This window comes from Oncorhynchus mykiss, chromosome 9, assembly GCF_057628025.1.
Source record: "Oncorhynchus mykiss isolate SJ-2025 chromosome 9, ASM5762802v1, whole genome shotgun sequence".
NCBI lineage: Eukaryota > Metazoa > Chordata > Actinopteri > Salmoniformes > Salmonidae > Oncorhynchus > Oncorhynchus mykiss.
This window is the reverse complement of record NC_143030.1, coordinates 17,931,510-17,951,962: the sequence shown is the minus strand read 5'-3', so window position 1 is coordinate 17,951,962 and position 20,453 is coordinate 17,931,510. Positions and strand designations below refer to the sequence as shown.

Here is a 20,453-nt window from a genome sequence, read left to right as displayed (position 1 = left end):
CAGAGCTCCAGTGCTCACCCACAGCCCGGTTCATCCTGTGGCAGCCCCACGCACCAGGCTGTCTCTGCGTCTCCTCCCTCCAGCGACGTCCTCCAGTCTGGAGCCTCCAGAGTCGCCCTCCAGTCCGGAGCCTCCAGCGACGCCCTCCAGTCCGGAGCCCCCAACAAGGGTGCCGAGTCCGGGGCCCACAACAAGGGTGCCCAGTCCGGGGCCCACAACAAGGGTGCCCAGTCCGGGGCCCACAACAAGGGTGCCCAGTCCGGGGCCCGCTACGAAGGTCCCCGGTCCGGGGTCGGCAGCGAGGATTCCCGCACGGGAGGCGCCACCAAAGTGGGCCAAGCCAGAGGTTGAGTGGGGTCTACGTTCCGCACCAGAGCCTCCACAGTGGAGAAATGCCCACCCAGACCATCCCCTATAGGTTCAGGTTTTGCGGCCGGAGTCCACACCTTTGTGGAGGGGGGGGGGGGGGGGGGGGGGGGGTTACTGTCACGCCCTGACAGAGAGCTTTTTATTTCTCTATTTTGGTTTGGTCAGGGTGTGATTTGGGGTGGGCATTCTGTTCTTTTTTCTATGTTTTGTATTTCTTTTTTCGTTTTTGCCGGGTATGGTTCTCAGTCAGGGACAGCTGACTATCGTTGTCTCTGATTGGGAACCATACTTAGGTAGGTTTTTCCCCACCTATATTTTGTGGGTAGTTGTTTTCTGTTTACTGTTCTGCACCTGACAGGACTGTTTCGGTTTCGTTTTGCACTTTGTTATTCTTTGGTCCGATTCTTCCTCATCAGACGACGACAACCGTTACAGGTGACTGCATTATGTTATGGGTATGCTTGCAATCAAAAATAAACTGAGTTAAGCACAGGAAAAATCCTAGAGAGAACCTAGTTGTCTGCTTTCGACCAAACCTAGGAGATGAATTCACCTTTCAGCAGGACAATAACCTAAAACACAAGGCCAAATCTACAAGTTGCTTACCACGAATATAGTCAATGTTCTTGAGTGGCTGAGATACAGTTTTGACTTTACTTGAAAATCTATGGCAAGATCTGAAAATGGTTGTCTAGCAATGATCAACAGCCAATTTGACAGAGCTTGAATCATTTTAAAAGAGTAATCAGCAAATATTGCGCTGTCCAGGTGTGGAAAGCTCTTAGAGACTTACCCAGAAAAACTCACAGCTGTAATCGCTATCAAAGTTGATTCTATAAAGTAATGACTCAGGGGTGTGAATAATTATGTAAGATATTTCTGTATTTCATTTTCAATAGACTTACAAACATTTCTAAAAACATGTTTCACTTTGTCATTATGGGTATTGTGTGTAGATGGGTGAGAAAAAGAAACAATTTAATACATGTTGAATTCAGGCTGTAACACAACAAAATGTGAAATTAGTCAAATACTTTCTGAAGGCACTCTATCGTCACCTCTCCACCTAATAGCTGATGTGTGGTGAGAGTTCTGACACAGAAATGGTTGTCTTGCATCACCCAGGTGGGTGCAACACATTGCTAGTGGAAGAGGTGAGTTTCCCCCTACTATGTAAAGCGCTTTGAGTACCTCAGTTGGTTAAAAAGCGCTATATAAATATAAAATATAACACAGAATATACTGTTATTTTATGACTGTTTGTTCACAATATCAGTGTAAACAAACATTGTACATGAATAAATTCCCCTAGCAACATTCCTCAGCTGTATACCACAACAAGTGGCAGGGTGGCCGTTTTGTGGTAGTTTCAATTACGGACTGCAGTTTTAAAAGGCCAGAGACTCACCATGTCCAGCAATCCCATTGTGGTATAATTTACTGATAAGTATTTGCACTGTTAAATCAACAAGGAATAAAACCAAAAAGCTAAAGCATAGAACTGTCTTAATTTTCATTCATGTTTTATTCCTTTTGTCCATCAAAGTCTTAGTAAATCAGGCCATTAGTGTTCATACACAAACACACTAACTCATTCTACAGAAATGAACAAAGACTGTGAGAAAATAGTAGTGTTTAAAGGCGTGTTTATTTTCTGACCAACTTCTCTGTATGGCCCCACACTGCATGATGTCACACTGGTTCCTTCCTCTTTACTGGAGGAAAAGAGGATGGAACGAGAATAGAACAGATGCTTATAGGCCCTTTGCTAAGTTGTCAGGTTTCAAGCCTACCCAACTAATTTCAGTTGTTCCACTGATCACCAAGTAAATTTAACAACTTCAGCCTCCCCCCACTTAACAAACACACACGTGTACACAGTTACATGCATCCACCCGCACATACACACACACACATGCATGTACGCTTGCACGCGTGTGTCCTTAGAGACAACACAACAGCTGTGGATAAACTGTTGCACTGTCTTTCACTAAAGGATCTTAACAACAGTGAACTTTCTCTCTGTCCAAAAGATTCTGCAAGGAGCATAGGACCATGGATAACAGAGAGTAGGAAGGAACAACCTGTTTAGTCATACCACTTCTCCAAGAGAAAGTCAACACTAAAACAGAGAGTGTACATACGGGGCTGACACTCTTCTCCAAGAGAGAGTCAACAAGAATAAAACAGAGAGTGTACTTAAGGGGATGACACTCTTCTCCAAGAGAGAGTCAACAAGAATAAAACAGAGAGTGTACATACGGGGCTGACACTCTTCTCCAAGAGAAAGTCAACACTAAAACAGAGAGTGTACATACGGGGCTGACACTCTTCTCCAAGAGAGAGTCAACAAGAATAAAACAGAGAGTGTACTTAAGAGCCACTCTTCTCCAATAGCTTGTCTTTTTCCCTTCTTACTTTTCTCTTTTCTTCAACTTTTCTCCCCGGCTCTGCCCCGAGGGATAAAGCATCCAGGTGAGGATTGTCACGCCCTGATCTGTTTCACCTGTTCCTGTGATTGTCGCTTATTTTCCCCAGTGTATTTATCCCTGTGTTTCCTGTCTCTCTGTGCCAGTTTGTCTTGTATGTTTAGTCAAGTCAACCAGCTTGGTTTTCCAGCACTCCTTTTTCTAGTCCTCCCGGTTTTGACCCTTGCCTGTTTCTGGACTCTGTACCCGCCTGCCTGACTATTCTGCCTGCCTTGACCACGAGCCTGTCTGCCACTCTGTACCTCCTGGACTCTGATCTGGTTTTGACCTTTAGCCTGTCCACGACCATTCTCTTGCCTACCCCTTGTATTATTAAACATTGTAAGACTCCAACCATCTGCCTCCTGTGTCTGCATCTGGGTCTCGCCTTGTGCCTTGATAGAGGATAGACAATTTCTTTGTTCGCTATGGTACAGTATTAACCCTTCGTGACAATAGCATGCAGGTAACACTGGTGCTCTCAAAAAGTTAGGAGCACCACATGAAATTTAGGAGCACCAGAAAATAGTGTGTTATATTGATTGATATACAGCTCATATATGAATTCCAGCTACTTTTGAAGCACATGTTGTGCCCTGGAAACTAATATGTAACACTGTAAAGACATTGGTTTATTATAAAAGCTAAAATGTGTATATGAATACCTGTCATTGAAATTGCAATACTTTCTGGAATATTAGGATTCTACATTGTGTAAAAACACTATTTTCCTATTGAGTTGCATTACATTGAAAATTGTACACTGTCTCTTTAAACCGTCAGGTGACTGAACAAAGTGTTAACCAGGTATTCCCAAACAGGGATACGCACAATGCCGTCGGGGGTACGCCCAATTTTTGGGGGATTTTTCCTCACATTTTCAAACAGTCCATTTATGTTGTCCAACGGGCTATACATTTGGGTGAGGTGTTTTTCTCGCCTGTGTAGCCTCGTTTCACTGCCAAAAATTAAATGAAACCATCTAGTGTTCAGCGAAATAACAACACAATGTCAAATACAGGTAGCCTAGTCAAATAATTAACATCCGAGTCCACATAACATCCACGTCCACATGAACATTTACTCTCTCGCGGGCATTCCACTAACGGTCCGTATGTAGACAAACGTAGCTGCTGCTCATTCTGTTTGACATTGATAAATGGTTAAAGTAAGGCCCACATCCAGAGACACATAGCAGCTATACTGGTAGTATATCTACGAACAGTACTACACCTGCACCTGTCGACGACACATTGTTCTGCTTCCACGAGCACATCCAATGCTAGCATCAGTAATTCTACATTTGTTGCGTTACAGCTGGATGAGTCAACAGATGTGGCGGGCCTGGCACAGCTCCTGGTCTTATGTCCGTTACGGTTATGGGGGGTCAATTAAAGAAGACATCCACTTCTGCAAACCACTGGAAACCAGGACAACAGGAGAGGATATTTTTAAAGTACTGGACAGGCCTAACAATGTGGGGCAGAACCTGTTATGAGCCTCACATTTTTTTCTTGTTTCGCATGTTATTTTGGCATTAATGTGTCATATATCAGTTTGCAAAAATTGTAAAAAATACATAATTCAGTTAATAAAGCCGCATACAAACGTGGGCTGTGTCCGAAAACCCATACTAACATACTGTATAGTACATACTTAATGAGTACATACTACATGCTATATAAACAAAAAAAAGAAACGTCCTCTTACTGTCAACTGCATTTATTTTCAGAAAACTTAATAAAGTGTAAATATTTATATGAACATAAGATTCAACAACAGACATAAACTGAACAAGTTCCACAGACATGTGACTAACAGAAATGGAATGTGTCCCTGAACAAAGGGGGGGGGGGGTCCAAATCCAAAGTCACAGTCAGTATCTGGTGTGGCCAATAGCTGCATTAAGTACTGCAGTGCATCTCCTCATGGACTGCACCAGATTTGCCAGTTCTTGCTGTGAGATGTTACCCTACTCTTCCACCAAGGCACCTGCAAGTTCCCGGACATTTCAGGGGGGGAATGATCCTAGCCCTCACACTCCGATCCAACAGGTCCCAGACGTGCTCAATGGGATTGAGATTCGGGCTCTTAGTTGGCCATGGCAGAACATTGACATTCCTGTCTTGCAGGAAATCACGCGCAGAACGAGCAGTATGGCTGGTGGCATTGTCATGCTGGAGGGTCATGTCAGGATGAGCCTGCAGGAAGGGTACCACATGAGGGAGGAGGATGTCTTCCCTGTAATACACAGCATTGAGATTGCCTGCAATAACAACAAGCTCAGTCCGATGATGCTGTGACACACCGCACCAGACCATGACTGACCGTCCACCTCCAAATCGATCCCGCTCCAGAGTACAGGCCTCGGTGTAACGCTCATTCCTTCGACGATAAACGCGAATCCGACCATCACCCCTGGTGAGACAAAACCGCAACTTGTCAGTGAAGAGAACTTTTTGCCAGTCCTGTCTGGTCCAGCGATGGTGGGTTTGTGCCCATGGGCAACGTTGTTGCCGGTGATGTCTGGTGAGGACCTGCCTTACAACAGGCCTACAAGCCCTCAGTCCAGCCTCTCTCAGCCTATTGCGGACAGTTTGAGCACTGATGGAGGGATTGTGCGTTCCTGGTGTAACTCGGGCAGTTGTTGTTGCCATCATGTACCTGTCCCGCAGGTATGATGTTCGGATGTACAGATCCTGTGCAGATGTTGTTACACGTGGTCTGCCACTGCGAGGACGATCAGCTGTCCGTCCTGTCTCCCTGTAGCGCTGTCTTAAGCGTCTCACAGTACGGACATTGCAATTTATTGCCCTGGCCATATCTGCAGTCCTCAAGCCTTCTTGCAGTATGCCTAAGGCACATTCACGCAGATGAGCAGGGACCCTGGGCATCTTTCTTTTGGTGTTTTTCAGAGTCAGTAGAAAGGCCTCCTTATTGCCTACCATCTGTAAACTCAGTGTCTTAACGACCGTTCCACAGGTACATGTTCATTAATTGTTTTTGGTTCATTGAACAAGCATGAGAAACAGTGTTTAAACCCTTTACAATGAAGATCTGTAAAGGTATTTGGATTTTTATGAATTGTCTTTGAAAGACAGGGTCCTGAAAAATTGACGTTTCTTGTTTTTGCTGAGTTGACTATTTAGCCATGTAAGTATACTGTAAACAAACGGTATCCTTTCAGTTGAGCATACTAGCGTTGCACCATGCCTGTCTACAGGAAGTTGATGCTGAAAGTCAGAGCGTTCAGAGCGCACACTGGCAGAGGACTAGGGTTGATCTGAGCGTTCTGACCATCACAACAGCAGTGAAGCCCACATCACAAGCTAACTGGCTAGCTACTTCCAGGCACAAATGAGAGAACACTTTACTCTGACCATTTTACTCACCACAGCAGAGCTGGTTAGGCTGTTTTCATGTTATCCAGAGCATTGGTGACTGTAACTGTGTTGCTGGCAACAATTTAATGAACAATTTAATGTTTTGCCAACGTTTTCTGACACCGGCCATATTCAACGGGTGTTAAGCATTCGCAAATACACCAAATATTCTGCACTCTGGCACACTCAGACCAGAGTGCTCTAAAATTAGAGTAGATAGCCTGAGCTAATTTATGTTCATTGAGAACGCACAAAGACTATACCACTTAGCTAAGAATGATGTGAATAATCAAGTCAATAAATGTTGGGTATTTAGGTAGATAGCATGTAGACAAGTTTGTTAGCTAGCTAACATGCTGTCACCTACTGTTGACTAACCCCATTCCGAACAAATTTGCGAGGCTACATTCAAATGAGACTGCAATGAAAACTAATGGGACTGTAGCAACTGTGTTGGCATCAACATCTGGGGTGTGTTTCTATCCAAGTGTTGATTGACATGGTAATGGCCCGATCGTTTTGGAGAAAAGTTGAAATGACTGAGCCCTCAGACGCTGTTAAATTGTGACGTGTCATTATGTAATGTACATGTGCATTAAAAACAAGAAAGAGACAGGGTAGGGGGATATCTAGTCAATTGTACAACTGCATGCATTAATTTTTACATCATCATTGCAAGCCGTCATGACTCTCAAAAGCCGCGACAGCAGCTGTTTACTTCTGAAGATAACTTTAGCGCCGCCCTAAAAGCCAGATTCAAATTCAACACAAATCTTCAAATGGGTATGCAATGACACATACAAACTCTTTATAGTGTTTTATTTACATTTTAGAGATGATAAGTTGGACAGATCGGGTGAAAAAGCTATTTTCCCACATGGCTTATCTCCCCCTTCCCTTTCACTAGGTTTCACTTCCCCAGCCGCTATTTTTAAAAAGACTCGACAGAGCTCATTGACTTCTTTAATTACGCAGAGCTGGGCGGCATGAAGGTCTCATCATTGATTTTGCTGGACAGGGGAGAAATTGTACTTTACAATGATATTCATATTACTTTTGACCTGGAAGTATTACGTTTTTTTGGGCACTAAAATAAGGTCAATTGTACGTTACAGCGCAATATACAGAAGTGCTATGATATGCTATGTGGTTCGTAACCATAGCGTAGCCAACACATTGTCAGCCAAAATAACGTTTAGCGTAACTTATTTGAGAAGTCATTACTTTACTACATTTCTCAACATTGTTGAGAAAGCAGAAAATACGGAGCGTTGCACTGTGATTGGCTCAGTGTTCTGTCACTCACGGGGACACTACTTCACCACCAAGTCTAAGGATAGAGCTCTAAAATTCTAGCCCTTGGGTGCTGCCATAGAGTTACATTAGAACTGCCCATCCAAGAAGCCTCAAGGTCATTGGACACAGATAAAATGACGTCAAATCATGTACAGTAGCTTTGATTGGACTAATCCTTTCAAAATCTTAGGTAGCAGTCATCATCATGAATCAACTTGACAATCTACTGGCATATCCTTTTTAATCCTTGTCATCTGAAGAGAAATAATGAAGAGAAATTATAGATAAAACGTGCCGGTGCTCATCGGCCTTTGGAGATAAACATTACACAAGTTGAAAATCGCAAATTTATCTGCAAGCATTGCAAAGCAATCATTAGCCTGCTACTCAGGGGAGTGGCTGTGTGGTCCTAAGTCTAAGACTAGGGGTCTATTTTCCTAGTTTAAAATGATAAACAATCAACAGTGGCCATGCTGTCAATGAAGCATGATTTGTGCCTTGATCAAAGCAACTGTTAACTCAGAACTGCAAAATCTGACTATAGTGAGTTTAAGACAATTCGGAACACTGGAAAATCAAGCTACGACTGGGACTATACGTTTTGAACTTTCATCCAACTCTGGCCTCTTTCTAGAGCTACGACTCGAAGATCACTGATGTCATCATTATTCAACCTTTTTTTTCCAGAGTTCCCAGTTGTCTTGAAAGCACCATAAATCCAGAGAATGCCAGACTTTGATGACAAAGATTGATGACAAAATTTGTCCACGAAGGACCGCCACGCCAGCTTCCTGTTCAAGTGAACACAGCACAACAAGGTGAGTCCAAAAATGCATTGTATGCTGCTGCATAAATTATGTAATATGACAGGGATATATGTATACTGTAGCTAAGAAAGTAATACTACGTGTATGTTGTGTAGTAAGCTGTTTGAAGAACATGTGGATCACCCTAATAATGTGGTCCATTTTCACCTCTTAATTTCATCTACTGTTGTGACTTGGTGGTGCACATGTAGCCTATAACCTGTTTTTGAGAAATGTAATCATCGAATATTGTAAGAGCTTTCATTGTCTGCTTATATGCCACCTTTATTTGTCCTACGGTTCTGACTTGGTGTACAGGGAGAACGCTGTATGTACGGCTCATGTTCTGAATTCTGTCACTACATTTCAAAAGTGCTGAACAAATAGTTATATAGACTACGTCCATCTTAGCTCACTCATTAATGTCTTAATCGAAATTGCGGATTGCCTCTTATCTGCTTGTCGTCCCCTTATGCTATAGTTCATAAATCTCAATTGTCAGTAGACACCATTTGTTTAAGCAAGTAAGCCATATCAGCTATGTTTTTTTAAAAGGCAGTAAATGAGGCTGAATGAACTATTTCGCTGCCAGACAAGGCTACGCTGATAGCCAGGTGTAGCAGTGGTAAGGTGTTGTGACTGCTGTTGTGACTCTGCTGTTGGGACAGCTTTATTTTTGGCCCTAACAGTTTGTGGGGTACGTTTGTCACCGTTATAGTGCAATTAATGTATTGTTTAGTGTTGTGTTGTGTAGTGGATTTGCTGGCATGCATCCCACTTTTTTTGGGGCCCCACCAATATTTACATGCCTAAATCACAACTGGTAATAGTAGACAGTAATTAGTGTGCATCAGGTGCCAGGTGACTCGTGCTCACCAGAGGTAGTGGCGTCAAAGAGGTGACATCAAACAAGCACTTGAAGCAAAATAACTCAAGTGGACCGAATCCCCACAAAGTGGGTCTGGTTCAGTTAGTAGGCACAAAGCAACTCAATGCAAGGCGAACTAAATACAACGGCTAAAATGGCTATACCCAGACGGCGGTTAGCTAGCTTTCATTAGCCGTGAGGACTAGGAGTGTGGCTTAAACTCAGCACAGGCCGTTACTCAGTAAAACCTTACAAAACTCACTGGACTTGATCGAGAGCTGCCTGAGAATGTTTGTTTTCCATGGGGTACAGGGCCCATAATAACTTTGGGGGAAAAGCATTGCTGAACCGTGTGCAATTCGATGATTAGCCGTGAGCTTTTGGTGCTAGCTAGCTAGTGTTCACCTAGTTGGTTAATAGCCTAGCTAGATAGTACCACGTTAGCTGAAGACAACCTTATGAATAGCATTGTTAGTCTTCAGTCTTGATAGTCTCTTTTGTCCATAGCACCATGAGGTATAGCTTGTCAACACTCATCAATCTCTTAGTACAGTTTACTATATCTGTAGAGGCGGAACTCTCAACCATTTACAATATTCACAACTTGATACTAGAACACATCCAACAAATATAGCATTTTGCATTCATCGTCATTGACAGCACATTTAGTAACCACTGAGTTAGAGCTACTCTTTATTTCCTGAGTGGTGACCTGGTTAAATGCTCACCACACCACCACACCATCTGCTCTACAAGCTCAGGTTCTCATAGAGATGCTACTTCAGTGTAGAGTGGTCATCCACCCCCACCTCATATACAGATATATGATCTTAAATTAAACTATATGTTCACAGCAAAATAATCCTGCAGCAACCAGATTTAAACATTTAGTCCAACATGTTGCTTGATTGGTGGTTAGGATATTAGCTGGCCAAAATTAGGCGACATGAAAAGTGCAATACTGTTAAAATCTGCATTTCCTGTGGTTAATGACAATTCTTAGCAACAAAAGAGTGACCAAATTAAGATCCTTCATCTGTAGACCTACACCATATTTGCTGCTATCCAACTTTAGTGTAATTTACTAATAAGTATTTGCACTGTTTTATCAATAAGGTACAAAACACACTAAAAAGCTAAAACATGAAACTGTCTTAATTTACATGATTGTCTTAATCCTTATTTCCATCAAAGGCTTAGTTAATTAATCAGGTAATTATTGTTCATACACAAACACACTCACTCAGTACTTACAGAGTAACACACAGATCAAGGTGGACTCCATTCTGTCCTGCTGGAACTCTGAACTACAGTTCTTCTGACAAACCCCTCTACTTCCTATATGATGACAGATCGATTAGTTCACGCCTCTTTACCGTCACACAGAGAAATAGAGAGAAGCATTCTACAGAAATGTACAAAGACTGTGAAAAAAAAGAGTAACAGTTGCTTGCAAGTTTATTTTCTGACAAACGTCTTGTGATTCGCTACATGGACTCACACTGGTTCCTTCCTCTTTATTGGATAAAAGGAGGGTGAAATGAGAATAGATACCTGAGATGAGATCAGAGCTTGTAGTTTGATATCAGAATGTGCAGATGGTTGTTTCATCTCTCCACCCACAATGCACAGATAGATAGCTAGATAGATACTGACTATAGGCCTCCCTTCAAGCCTAGGGTGCTAACCTCAGTTGTTCCACTTAGACATCTTCACCCCCACCTCTTTCCCTCTCCTCACCCTCTCTCTTCACACACACACTACTGCTCAGTAATAGCATGTGTCAAAACCACAGTCAGCTAACTTATTCATTACTCAGATGGTTCTGAGGGACACATTTAGTTAAAAACTGTCTACATAGATATGTATTTGTTAGTGTGTTGTTTATGAGATGTGTATCAGGATAATGTATTTTTCATGTGTGTGTGTATCTGGTCCTTTCAGTCAACATAAAAATCTCATTGATTTATCAAGAACAGTCCCCTTGCTTGTATCAGAGAATGGCGAAACGATGCTAAAATAGTTTTTGCTATTGCTTCAAATCCTATTGGGAATCAATTTAAATAAATAATACAGACCACTTTTAACAGCACATTACTCAACACTAGTGAGACTCATGTAGCCTACGGAAGGCCTACAGTGTATCGAAAAATATGACATGACTCTCCGCCAATAATTACATATAGAGGATTGGAGGATTCTAAATTAAAACCAAAAGCTGCCTCATGGGTCTCCCGGTGGAGACCGGCACGGGTATCTGTAGCAACGCATTTTGCATTGCGATGCGGTGGAGAGGGTAGTAAGTTTTAAGTTCCTCGGCGTACACATCACGGACAAACTGAATTGGTCCACCCACACAGACAGAGTGGTGAAGAAGGCGCAGCAGCGCCCCTTCAACCTCAGGAGGCTGAAGAAATTTGGCTTGTCACCAAAAGCACTCACAAACTTCTTCAGATGCACAATTGAGAGCATCCTGTCGTGCTGTATCACCGCCTGGTACGGCAACTGCTCCTCCCACAACCGTAAGGCGCTCCAGAGGGTAGTGAGGTCTGCACAACGCATCACCGGGGGCAAATTACCTGCCCTCCAGGACACCTTCACCACCCGATGTCACAGGAAGGCCATAAAGGTCATCAAGGACAACAACCACCCGAGCCACTGCCTGTTCACCCCGCTATCATCCAGAAGGTGAGGTCAGTACAGGTGCATCAAAGCAGGGACCGAGAGACTGAAAAACAGCTTCTATCTCAAGGCCATCAGACTGTTAAACAGCCACCACTAACATTGAGTGGCTGCTTCCAACATACTGACTCAACTCCAGCCAATTTAATAATGGAAATTGATAGAAATTGATCTAAAAATGTATCACTAGCCACATCAAACAATGCTACTTAATATAATGTTTACATACCCTACATTACTCATCTCATATGTATATACTGTCCTTGATACCATCTACTGCATCTTGCCTATGCCGTTCTGTACCATCACTCATTCATATATCTTTATGTACATATTCTTTATGTACATATTCTTTACACTTGTGTGTATAAGGTAGTAGTTTTGGAATTGTTAGGTTAGATTACTCGTTGGTTATTACTGCATTGTCAGAATTAGAAGCACAAGCATTTCGCTACATTCACATCTGCTAACCATGTGTATGTGACAAATAACATTTGATTTGATTTGATTAGACAGCTGCGCCACTGGGGAGGCCCCATCCACAAAGTATCAAAATACAGAGAGGTGTTGGTAAAGGTGTATTGTCCTGCAAACAGCCATAATGGACTATTATAATACTTTACATGGTGTCAAGGTCAGGATAACCAAAACATTTCTTTATTAAAGACTATCAGAAAGAATGTAGGTGCTTATTTATTTTCATCCAAAGCCATGAATGAGTGAGTCACTCAGCTTTATATAGGTGCCGCTACAGTATATGACTGTGCCATCAACTTGATAATATATAACAATATTTTGGAGGTTATTTCGTTTAAAAAAAAAAAAAATGAGCGATTGTAATCTGAATAAATGCCAAAATAGCATTTGTAAAGGCCAAACCATGAATTGCTGTTTTTAGAGGGAGAGAAACGCTGGGCCAATTGTGCGCCACCCTGAAGGACTCCCAATCACAGTCGGATGTGATACGTAATAATACCAATAATACTTTTTGTTGTATTATTTGTTTTGTCTTTTCTGGTGGATTGAAGTGAAATTGCAACAAATCAAATCAAATCTACGTTTATTTGTCACAGTGAAATGCTTACTTACAGGCTCTAACCAATAGTACAAAAAAAAGGTATTAGGTGAACAATAGGTAAGTAAGGAAATGAAAACAACAGTAAAATGACAGTTGAAAATAACAGTAGCGAGGCTATGTACAGAAAACGGTTAGTCAGGCTGATTGAGGTAGTATGTACATGTAGATATAGTTGAAGTGACTATGCATATATGATAAACAGAGAGTACAGCAGCGTAAAAGAGGGGTTGGGGGGCACACAATGCAAATAGTCCGGGTAGCCATTTGATTACCTGTTCAGGAGTCTTATGGCTTGTGGGTAAAAACTGTTGAGAAGCCTTCTGGTCCTAGACTTAGCACTCCGGTACCGCTTGCCATGCGGTAGTAGAGAGAACAGTCTATGACTGGGGTGGCTGGGGTCTTTGACAATTTTTAGGGCCTTCCTCTGACACCGCCTGGTGTAGAGGTCCTGGATGGCAGACAGCAATCACGGCCGGTTGTTATACAGCCAACCGAACTAAGAAATACATTTGACGATAGAATTCTCCCCCTACCCTCCGTCTAGGAACGTTTATTGTCCAGCTACCTGCTAATAGCCATAATGACGCTGTGCAACGTGACCGTGTGTGTTTGAAAGAGTATTCTCCAGTAAGCAACAATTTGTTTACTTTCATTAACTTTGTTTAAATATTTCTGTAATTCAGTGATATTTATTCCCATAGTAATTCATTATCGATACATAACCAAATAAACAATGGCATTTTGAAAGAGTATTTGTATCATTATTTTATTAACGAAAACATAAAGATGCCATTATTAGTTACATTGTTTTAGTTTGAACGTGCAGACCGGCATTAAGAACAGCGGGAACGTTTCCTTTGTCAGTGCCATTATTAGTGCAATGCCCCTTAAAGTGTTGCTCTGTGCGACCCAGTGTGGAGGGGGATCCCATGGGCTAGGTCCGTCTTCTGTGCGTGGCTCTGCGGCCCATCCCATGCCGCTTGCCCTCATGCATTGAACCTTGTGCGCTTTCTGTGGATACAGCTGGAGAACTGCAAGGCAATCCCATTGTGGCCAGCTGGGAGCATTGACCAATATGACCAATATACAGTTGAAGTCGAAAGTTTACATACACTTAGGTTGGAGTCATTAAAACGTGTTTTTCAACCACTCTACTTTGTGCACGACACAAGTAATGTTTCCAACAATTGTTTACAGACAGATTATTTCACTTATAATTCACTATATCACAATTCCAGCGGGTCAGACGTTTACATACACTAAGTTGACTGTGCCTTTAAACAGCTTGGAAAATTCCAGAAAATTATGTCATGGCTTTAGAAGCTTTTGATAGGCTAAATGACATAATTTGAATCAATTGGAGGTTTTCCTGTGGATGTATTTCAAGGCCTACCTTCGAACTCAGTGCCTCTTCGCTTGACATCATGGGAAATCAAAAGAAATCAGCCAAGACCTCAGAAAAGAATTGTAGACCTCCACAAGTCTGGTTCATCCTTCGGAGTAATTTTCAAATGCTTGATGGTACCACCTTCATCTGTACAAATAATAGTACGCAAGTATAAACACCATGGGACCACGCAGCCATCATACTGCTCAGGAAGGAGACGCGTTCTGTCTCCTAGAGATGGACGTACTTTGGTGCGAAAAGTGCAAATCAATCCCAAAACAACAGCAAAGGACCTTGTGAAGATGCTGGAAGAAAACAGGTACAAAAGTATCTATATCCACAGTAAAAACGAGTCCTATATCGACATAACCTGAAAGGCCGCTCAGAAAGTAAGAAGCCACTGCACATGAAGAAATGACCTCTGGTCTGATGAAACAAATAGAACTGTTTGTCCATAATGACCATCGTTATGTTTGGAGGAAAAGGGGAAGGCTTGCAAGCCGAAGAACACCATCCCAACTGTGAAGGACGGGGGTGGCAGCGTTATGTTGTGGAGGTGCTTTGCTGCAGGAGGGACTGGTGCGCTTCACAAAATAGATTGCATCATGAGGGAGGAAAATGATGTGGATATATTGAAGCAACATCTCAAGACATCAGTCAGGAAGTTAAAGCTTAGTCGCAAATGGGTCTTTCAAAGCATACTTCCAAAGTAGTGGCAAAATGGCTTAAGGATAACAAAGTCAAGGTATTGGAGTGGCCATCACAAAGCCCTGACCTCAATCCTATCGAAGATTTGTGCGCAGAACTGAAAAAGCGTGACCCCAAGCATACTTCCAAAGTAATGGCAAAATGGCTTAAGGATAACAAAGTCAAGGTATTGGAGTGGCCATCACAAAGCCCTGACCTCAATCCTATCGAAGATTTGTGCGCAGAACTGAAAAAAAGCGTGTGTGAGCAAGGAGGCCTTACAAACCTGACTCAGTTACACCAGCTCTGTCAGGAGGAATGGGCCAAAATTCACCCAACTCATTGTGGGAAGCTTGTGGAAGGCTACCCGAAACGTTTGACCCAAGTTAAACAATTTAAAAGCAATCCTACCAAATACTAATTGAGTGTATGTAAACTTATGACATGCTGGGAATGTGATAAAATAAATAAAAGCTGAAATAAATAATTCTCCCTACCATTATTCTGACATTTCACATTCTTAAAATAAAGTGGTGATCCTAACTGACCTAAAACAGGGAATTGTTTACAAGGATTACATGTCAGGAATTGACATATATCCTATTGAACAGGTAAGTGTAACTGTCTCTCCAGGGTACAGAGTGCTGTTGGGCTGGATGGTCAGAACAGGTTTCTCTGCATAGACACAGTCAACACAATACCATTACCTTATACTTGTTACAGTATCATGAGACAAATAAAATACATTTGTTTTACTTTTCTACACAGAGCATACAAACACAACCGAATACTGACACGTACATCATGAATGACTCAGTATAAATAGTGTATCAATCACCTATTTCAATTGAATCACCTATTTCAACTGAATCACCTATTTCTTTAAAATAAAATATGACTGAGAAAGGAAAAGCAGTGACAGAGACAAAGAGGATGAAACATAAAGATGGAGGTTTGATCAAATAACTGAATATCTAGCATCATCTTCACCACAGTATCCACAGTAGATTCAACAAAGACCAAGAAAGTAATTACAGTACAGACACTAATACATCGACAGTACTTTCAGTGTAGCACACAGAGCAAGGTGTTCTCCATTCTGTCCCACTGACCATCTCCGAACTACAGTTCTTCTGACAAACCGCTCTACTTCCTGTATGGTGAGTCTGATTACATCACACAGAGAAAAAGAGAGACAAGATTCTGCAGAAATGTATAAAGACTGAACAAAAGAACAGTAACTGTTATTTTCTGAGAAATGTATTTTTATGGTTGGCTACATTAGGTACATGGCCCCAACCTCTTTATTGGAGGAAAGAGGATGGAACCAGAATAGAGATCTGAGATCAGATCTTGTGGTTTGACATCAGAATGTGCAGATGTTTGTTTCATGTTGAACTATGAACAGATAGATGGATACGGAAAGACAGACAGACAGACAGGAAGATATCCACTGAGTGTACAAAACATTAAGGACACCTGCTCTTTCCGTGACATAGACTGAACAGGTTAAACCAGGTGAAATCCACTTCAATCAGTGTAGATGAAGGGGAGAAGACAGGTTAAAGAAGGATTTTTAAGCCTTGAGACAATTGAGACATGGGTTGTGTATGTGTGCCACGCAGAGGGTGAACTGGCAAGACTAACGATTTAAGAACCTTTGAACGGGGTCTGGTATCAAGTGCCAGACACACTGGTTTGTTTCAAGAACTCTAACGCTGCTGGGTTTTTCACGTTGAACAGTTTCCCTTGTGTATCAAGAATGGTCAAAAATGCTTTCTCTGTATACTGAGATATATATATATATATATATATATATATATATATATATATATATATATATATGCATGCCTAGATAGCTAACCTAATTTGTGCCACTGCCCCCAAAGGAAATGGACATCTTCAGCCACCCCCTCCCTTCATACACACGCAGCTCTTCTCACCTCTCACTGTCACACTGCTGCTTAGGAGAGCATGTCAAAACCACAGTCAGCAAGCTAAGTAACTAACTCCTCCCAGGGGTTTGGTGGTTGACTTGTTCATTAGACAGCTGAAGCTCAGTGTCAGCCGGCAGCTAGCTACATAACTGACATATCTATAAGCAACTATTTACCAGCTCTGCACTCGATCATTCTCTGAGGGACTGTTCTTGTTTGTTTGGGTGATGTCTGTAGACATGGCAGGACTCGATGGACGGTTTAAAAAAATGCCTTTTTTCCAGCATCTCGCAAACAGTGTCAGCAGCGTCTCCAGACTATTTGCCTACTGAGCTGACGAGGAGCTGGGGTAGTTTTTTTTCACATCTCATGCCCTCAGCCTCTGCCTGAGTGTATTGCCTAACTGTGTGTTAACACTAAACTACCTACTACATAACATTCTATATCAAGTTGAGAGTTGCAGTTGGAACATTGCGTTCCAAAGTTAGTGTCCAGTGTCCCCTACAGTTCCTGTGGCTTTGAAACAAATAGGGCTTTTTGTCAGAATTAAAGTAAATTAGCATGTCCTGTTTATCTCAAGTCAACTTCCTCTTTCTGTAAAAGGAGTGGACACAGCAAAACTGTGGGAAGGAGTAGGTGACGACGCCATGAAGTACAAAATATCAAGTAAGTAACCTAGATTTACAAAATGTACACAGGCTTAACCTGTCCTAACTACAGGTAGAGGGCAGGACTGAGACAAACCAGAGAGGAAGAGTTGAAACGAGACAAATGTCCCAAAAATCTGTCTTCCCCATCATGTGGTGTTTTCAGTATTTTTCGCTTACCAAGCAAGGAGTTTATGTACAGAGGTCAATAAGAGAGTGGCGAATTTGGTCAAATAAATAATTTAATGGCCCTCTTGGAACTCTAGGGGCAGTATTTTCATTTTTGGAAAAAAAAACGTTCCCGTTTTAAACGGAATATTTTGTCAGGAAAAGATGCTAGAATATGCATATAATTGACAGCTTTCGATAGAAAACACTCTAACGTTTCCAAAACTGTAAAGATATTGTCTGTGAGTGTAACAGAACTGATGTTGCAAGTGAAAGCCTGAGAAAAATCCAATCCGTCGTCAGTCGTTTCCACAAATGGAGTCAAATTAATAAGTGTTGTAATTATGAAATGAATACACACTGTAACTACAGCGAGCTAGAATCCTGCCTGCAGTACATTCTAATGAACATGACAAGCCAACTGTCTTGGTACTGCCTTTAGAGATGGTATCAGTATGACTGCAGTACATTGATATTACCACAATATTCTAATAAAGCCCAGGGGAAAATAGGAACCCAATATGAGTTGTGTTATGTACCTCACCACCACACTGTTCTCACTCAGCATCCTCCTGTGTGTGTGTGTGTGTGTGTGTGTGTGTGTGTGTGTGTATACACATCATCCCACAGACCAGAGACTCGATGAGGAAGACAGTATTCAATCAAAAACTATAACCAGTAACTGGTTTTCGAGGATAAGCCATGAAGCTGAATTGTTCCTGGTCTTTTAGCAACCCCCTCAGAGCTGGGCCTGTAAATACCACATAGCCTTACTTCCCATGCATTTTTTTTTATTTTTTTTTTATTTCACCTTTATTTAACCAGGTAGGCTAGTTGAGAACAAGTTCTCATTTGCAACTGCGACCTGGCCAAGATAAGGCATAGCAGTGTGAACAGACAACACAGAGTTACACATGGAGTAAACAATTAACAAGTCAATAACACAGTAGAAAAAAGGGGAGTCTATATATACATTGTGTGCAAAAGGCATGAGAAGGTAGGCAAATAATTACAATTATGCAGATTAACACTGGAGTGATAAATGATCAGATGGTTATGTAAAGGTAGAGATAGAGATATTGGTGTGCAAAAGAGCAGAAAAATAAATAAATAAAAACAGTATGGGGATGAGGTAGGTGAAAATGGGTGGGCTATTTACCAATAGACTATGTACAGCTGCAGCGATCGGTTAGCTGCTCAGATAGCAGATGTTTGAAGTTGGTGAGGGAGATAAAAGTCTCCAACTTCAGCGATTTTTGCAATTCGTTCCAATCACAGGCAGCAGAGAACTGGAACGAAAGGCGGCCAAATGAGGTGTTGGCTTTAGGGATGATCAGTGAGATACACCTGCTGGAGCGCGTGCTACGGATGGGTGTTGCCATCGTAACCAGTGAACTGAGATAAGGCGGAGCTTTACCTAGCATGGACTTGTAGATGACCTGGAGCCAGTGGGTCTGGCGACGAATATGTAGCGAGGGCCAGCCGACTAGAGCATACAAGTCGCAGTGGTGGGTGGTATAAGGTGCTTTAGTGACAAAACGGATGGCACTGTGATAAACTGCATCCAGTTTGCTGAGTAGAGTGTTGGAAGCAATTTTGTAGATGACATCGCCGAAGTCGAGGATCGGTAGGATAGTCAGTTTTACTAGGGTAAGTTTGGCGGCGTGAGTGAAGGAGGCTTTGTTGCGGAATAGAAAGCCGACTCTTGATTTGATTTTCGATTGGAGATGTTTGATATGGGTCTGGAAGGAGAGTTTAGAGTCTAGCCAGACACCTAGGTACTTATAGATGTCCACATATTCAAGGTCGGAACCATCCAGGGTGGGGATGCTGGTCAGGCGTGCGGGTGCAGGCAGCGAACGGTTGAAAAGCATGCATTTGGTTTTACTAGCGTTTAAGAGCAGTTGGAGGCCACGGAAGGAGTGCTGTATGGCATTGAAGCTCGTTTGGAGGTTAGATAGCACAGTGTCCAAGGACGGGCCGGAAGTATATAGAATGGTGTCGTCTGCGTAGAGGTGGATCAGGGAATCGCCCGCAGCATGAGAAACATCATTGATATATACAGAGAAAAGAGTCGGCCCGAGAATTGAGTCATTTAGTCATTTAGTTAATTGAGTCATTTAGTCATGATCAAATATGTTTTTGTCACTGACATTTCATTGTGTTCGAATGTATGACAAACATATTTATTACTGGATGGGAAGAGTAAAACTGGAAATTGTACTGTAAAATGATTTTATCTTTTTGGGGTTAATTCATGACAATTAATATACTGTAGTGAATGTCCTCTATTGATCCCTTTCATGATATTTTTGTTTTGAGGTGTTTCTCACACACTGTGAAAGTGGACACTGAGCACTGAAACATTCTATTTTGTCTAGGTGTTTTCAGAAATACTTCATAAAACAGAGAGGAAATGTCCATTTCAACACCTTTATTTAAAAATGAATGATGAAAATCTCTATTGGCAACTAAGCTCATGAGGCATTTGCAAGTTATGTTCTTTAAGATTCCCAAAATGTATGTACCAATCACAGATTGTCCCTTGAACTCACATATTGGGAGCCCCAAAACTATTTTAGGCTGAAAGGAAGGCTCCAAAGACGGTTGTATGGATGAGTTGACTATAACTGTTTACTTGTGCATTCACGCCCTCTTGTGGATGATTGAAAAAAAA

General features: G+C 41.9%; 1 protein-coding gene across 1 annotated transcript in view; it reads right to left on the bottom strand.

Moving 5' to 3' along the window:
* LOC149980799 (basement membrane-specific heparan sulfate proteoglycan core protein-like) overlaps positions 1-20,453 on the bottom strand; it is a 162,250-nt gene that overhangs the window by 32,712 nt on the left and 109,085 nt on the right. Inside the window, exon 9 of the mRNA XM_090185681.1 lies at positions 10,445-10,533. Within this exon, the coding sequence (XP_090041807.1) occupies positions 10,445-10,533 (89 nt within the window). The remainder of the gene's footprint in view (positions 1-10,444; positions 10,534-20,453) is intronic.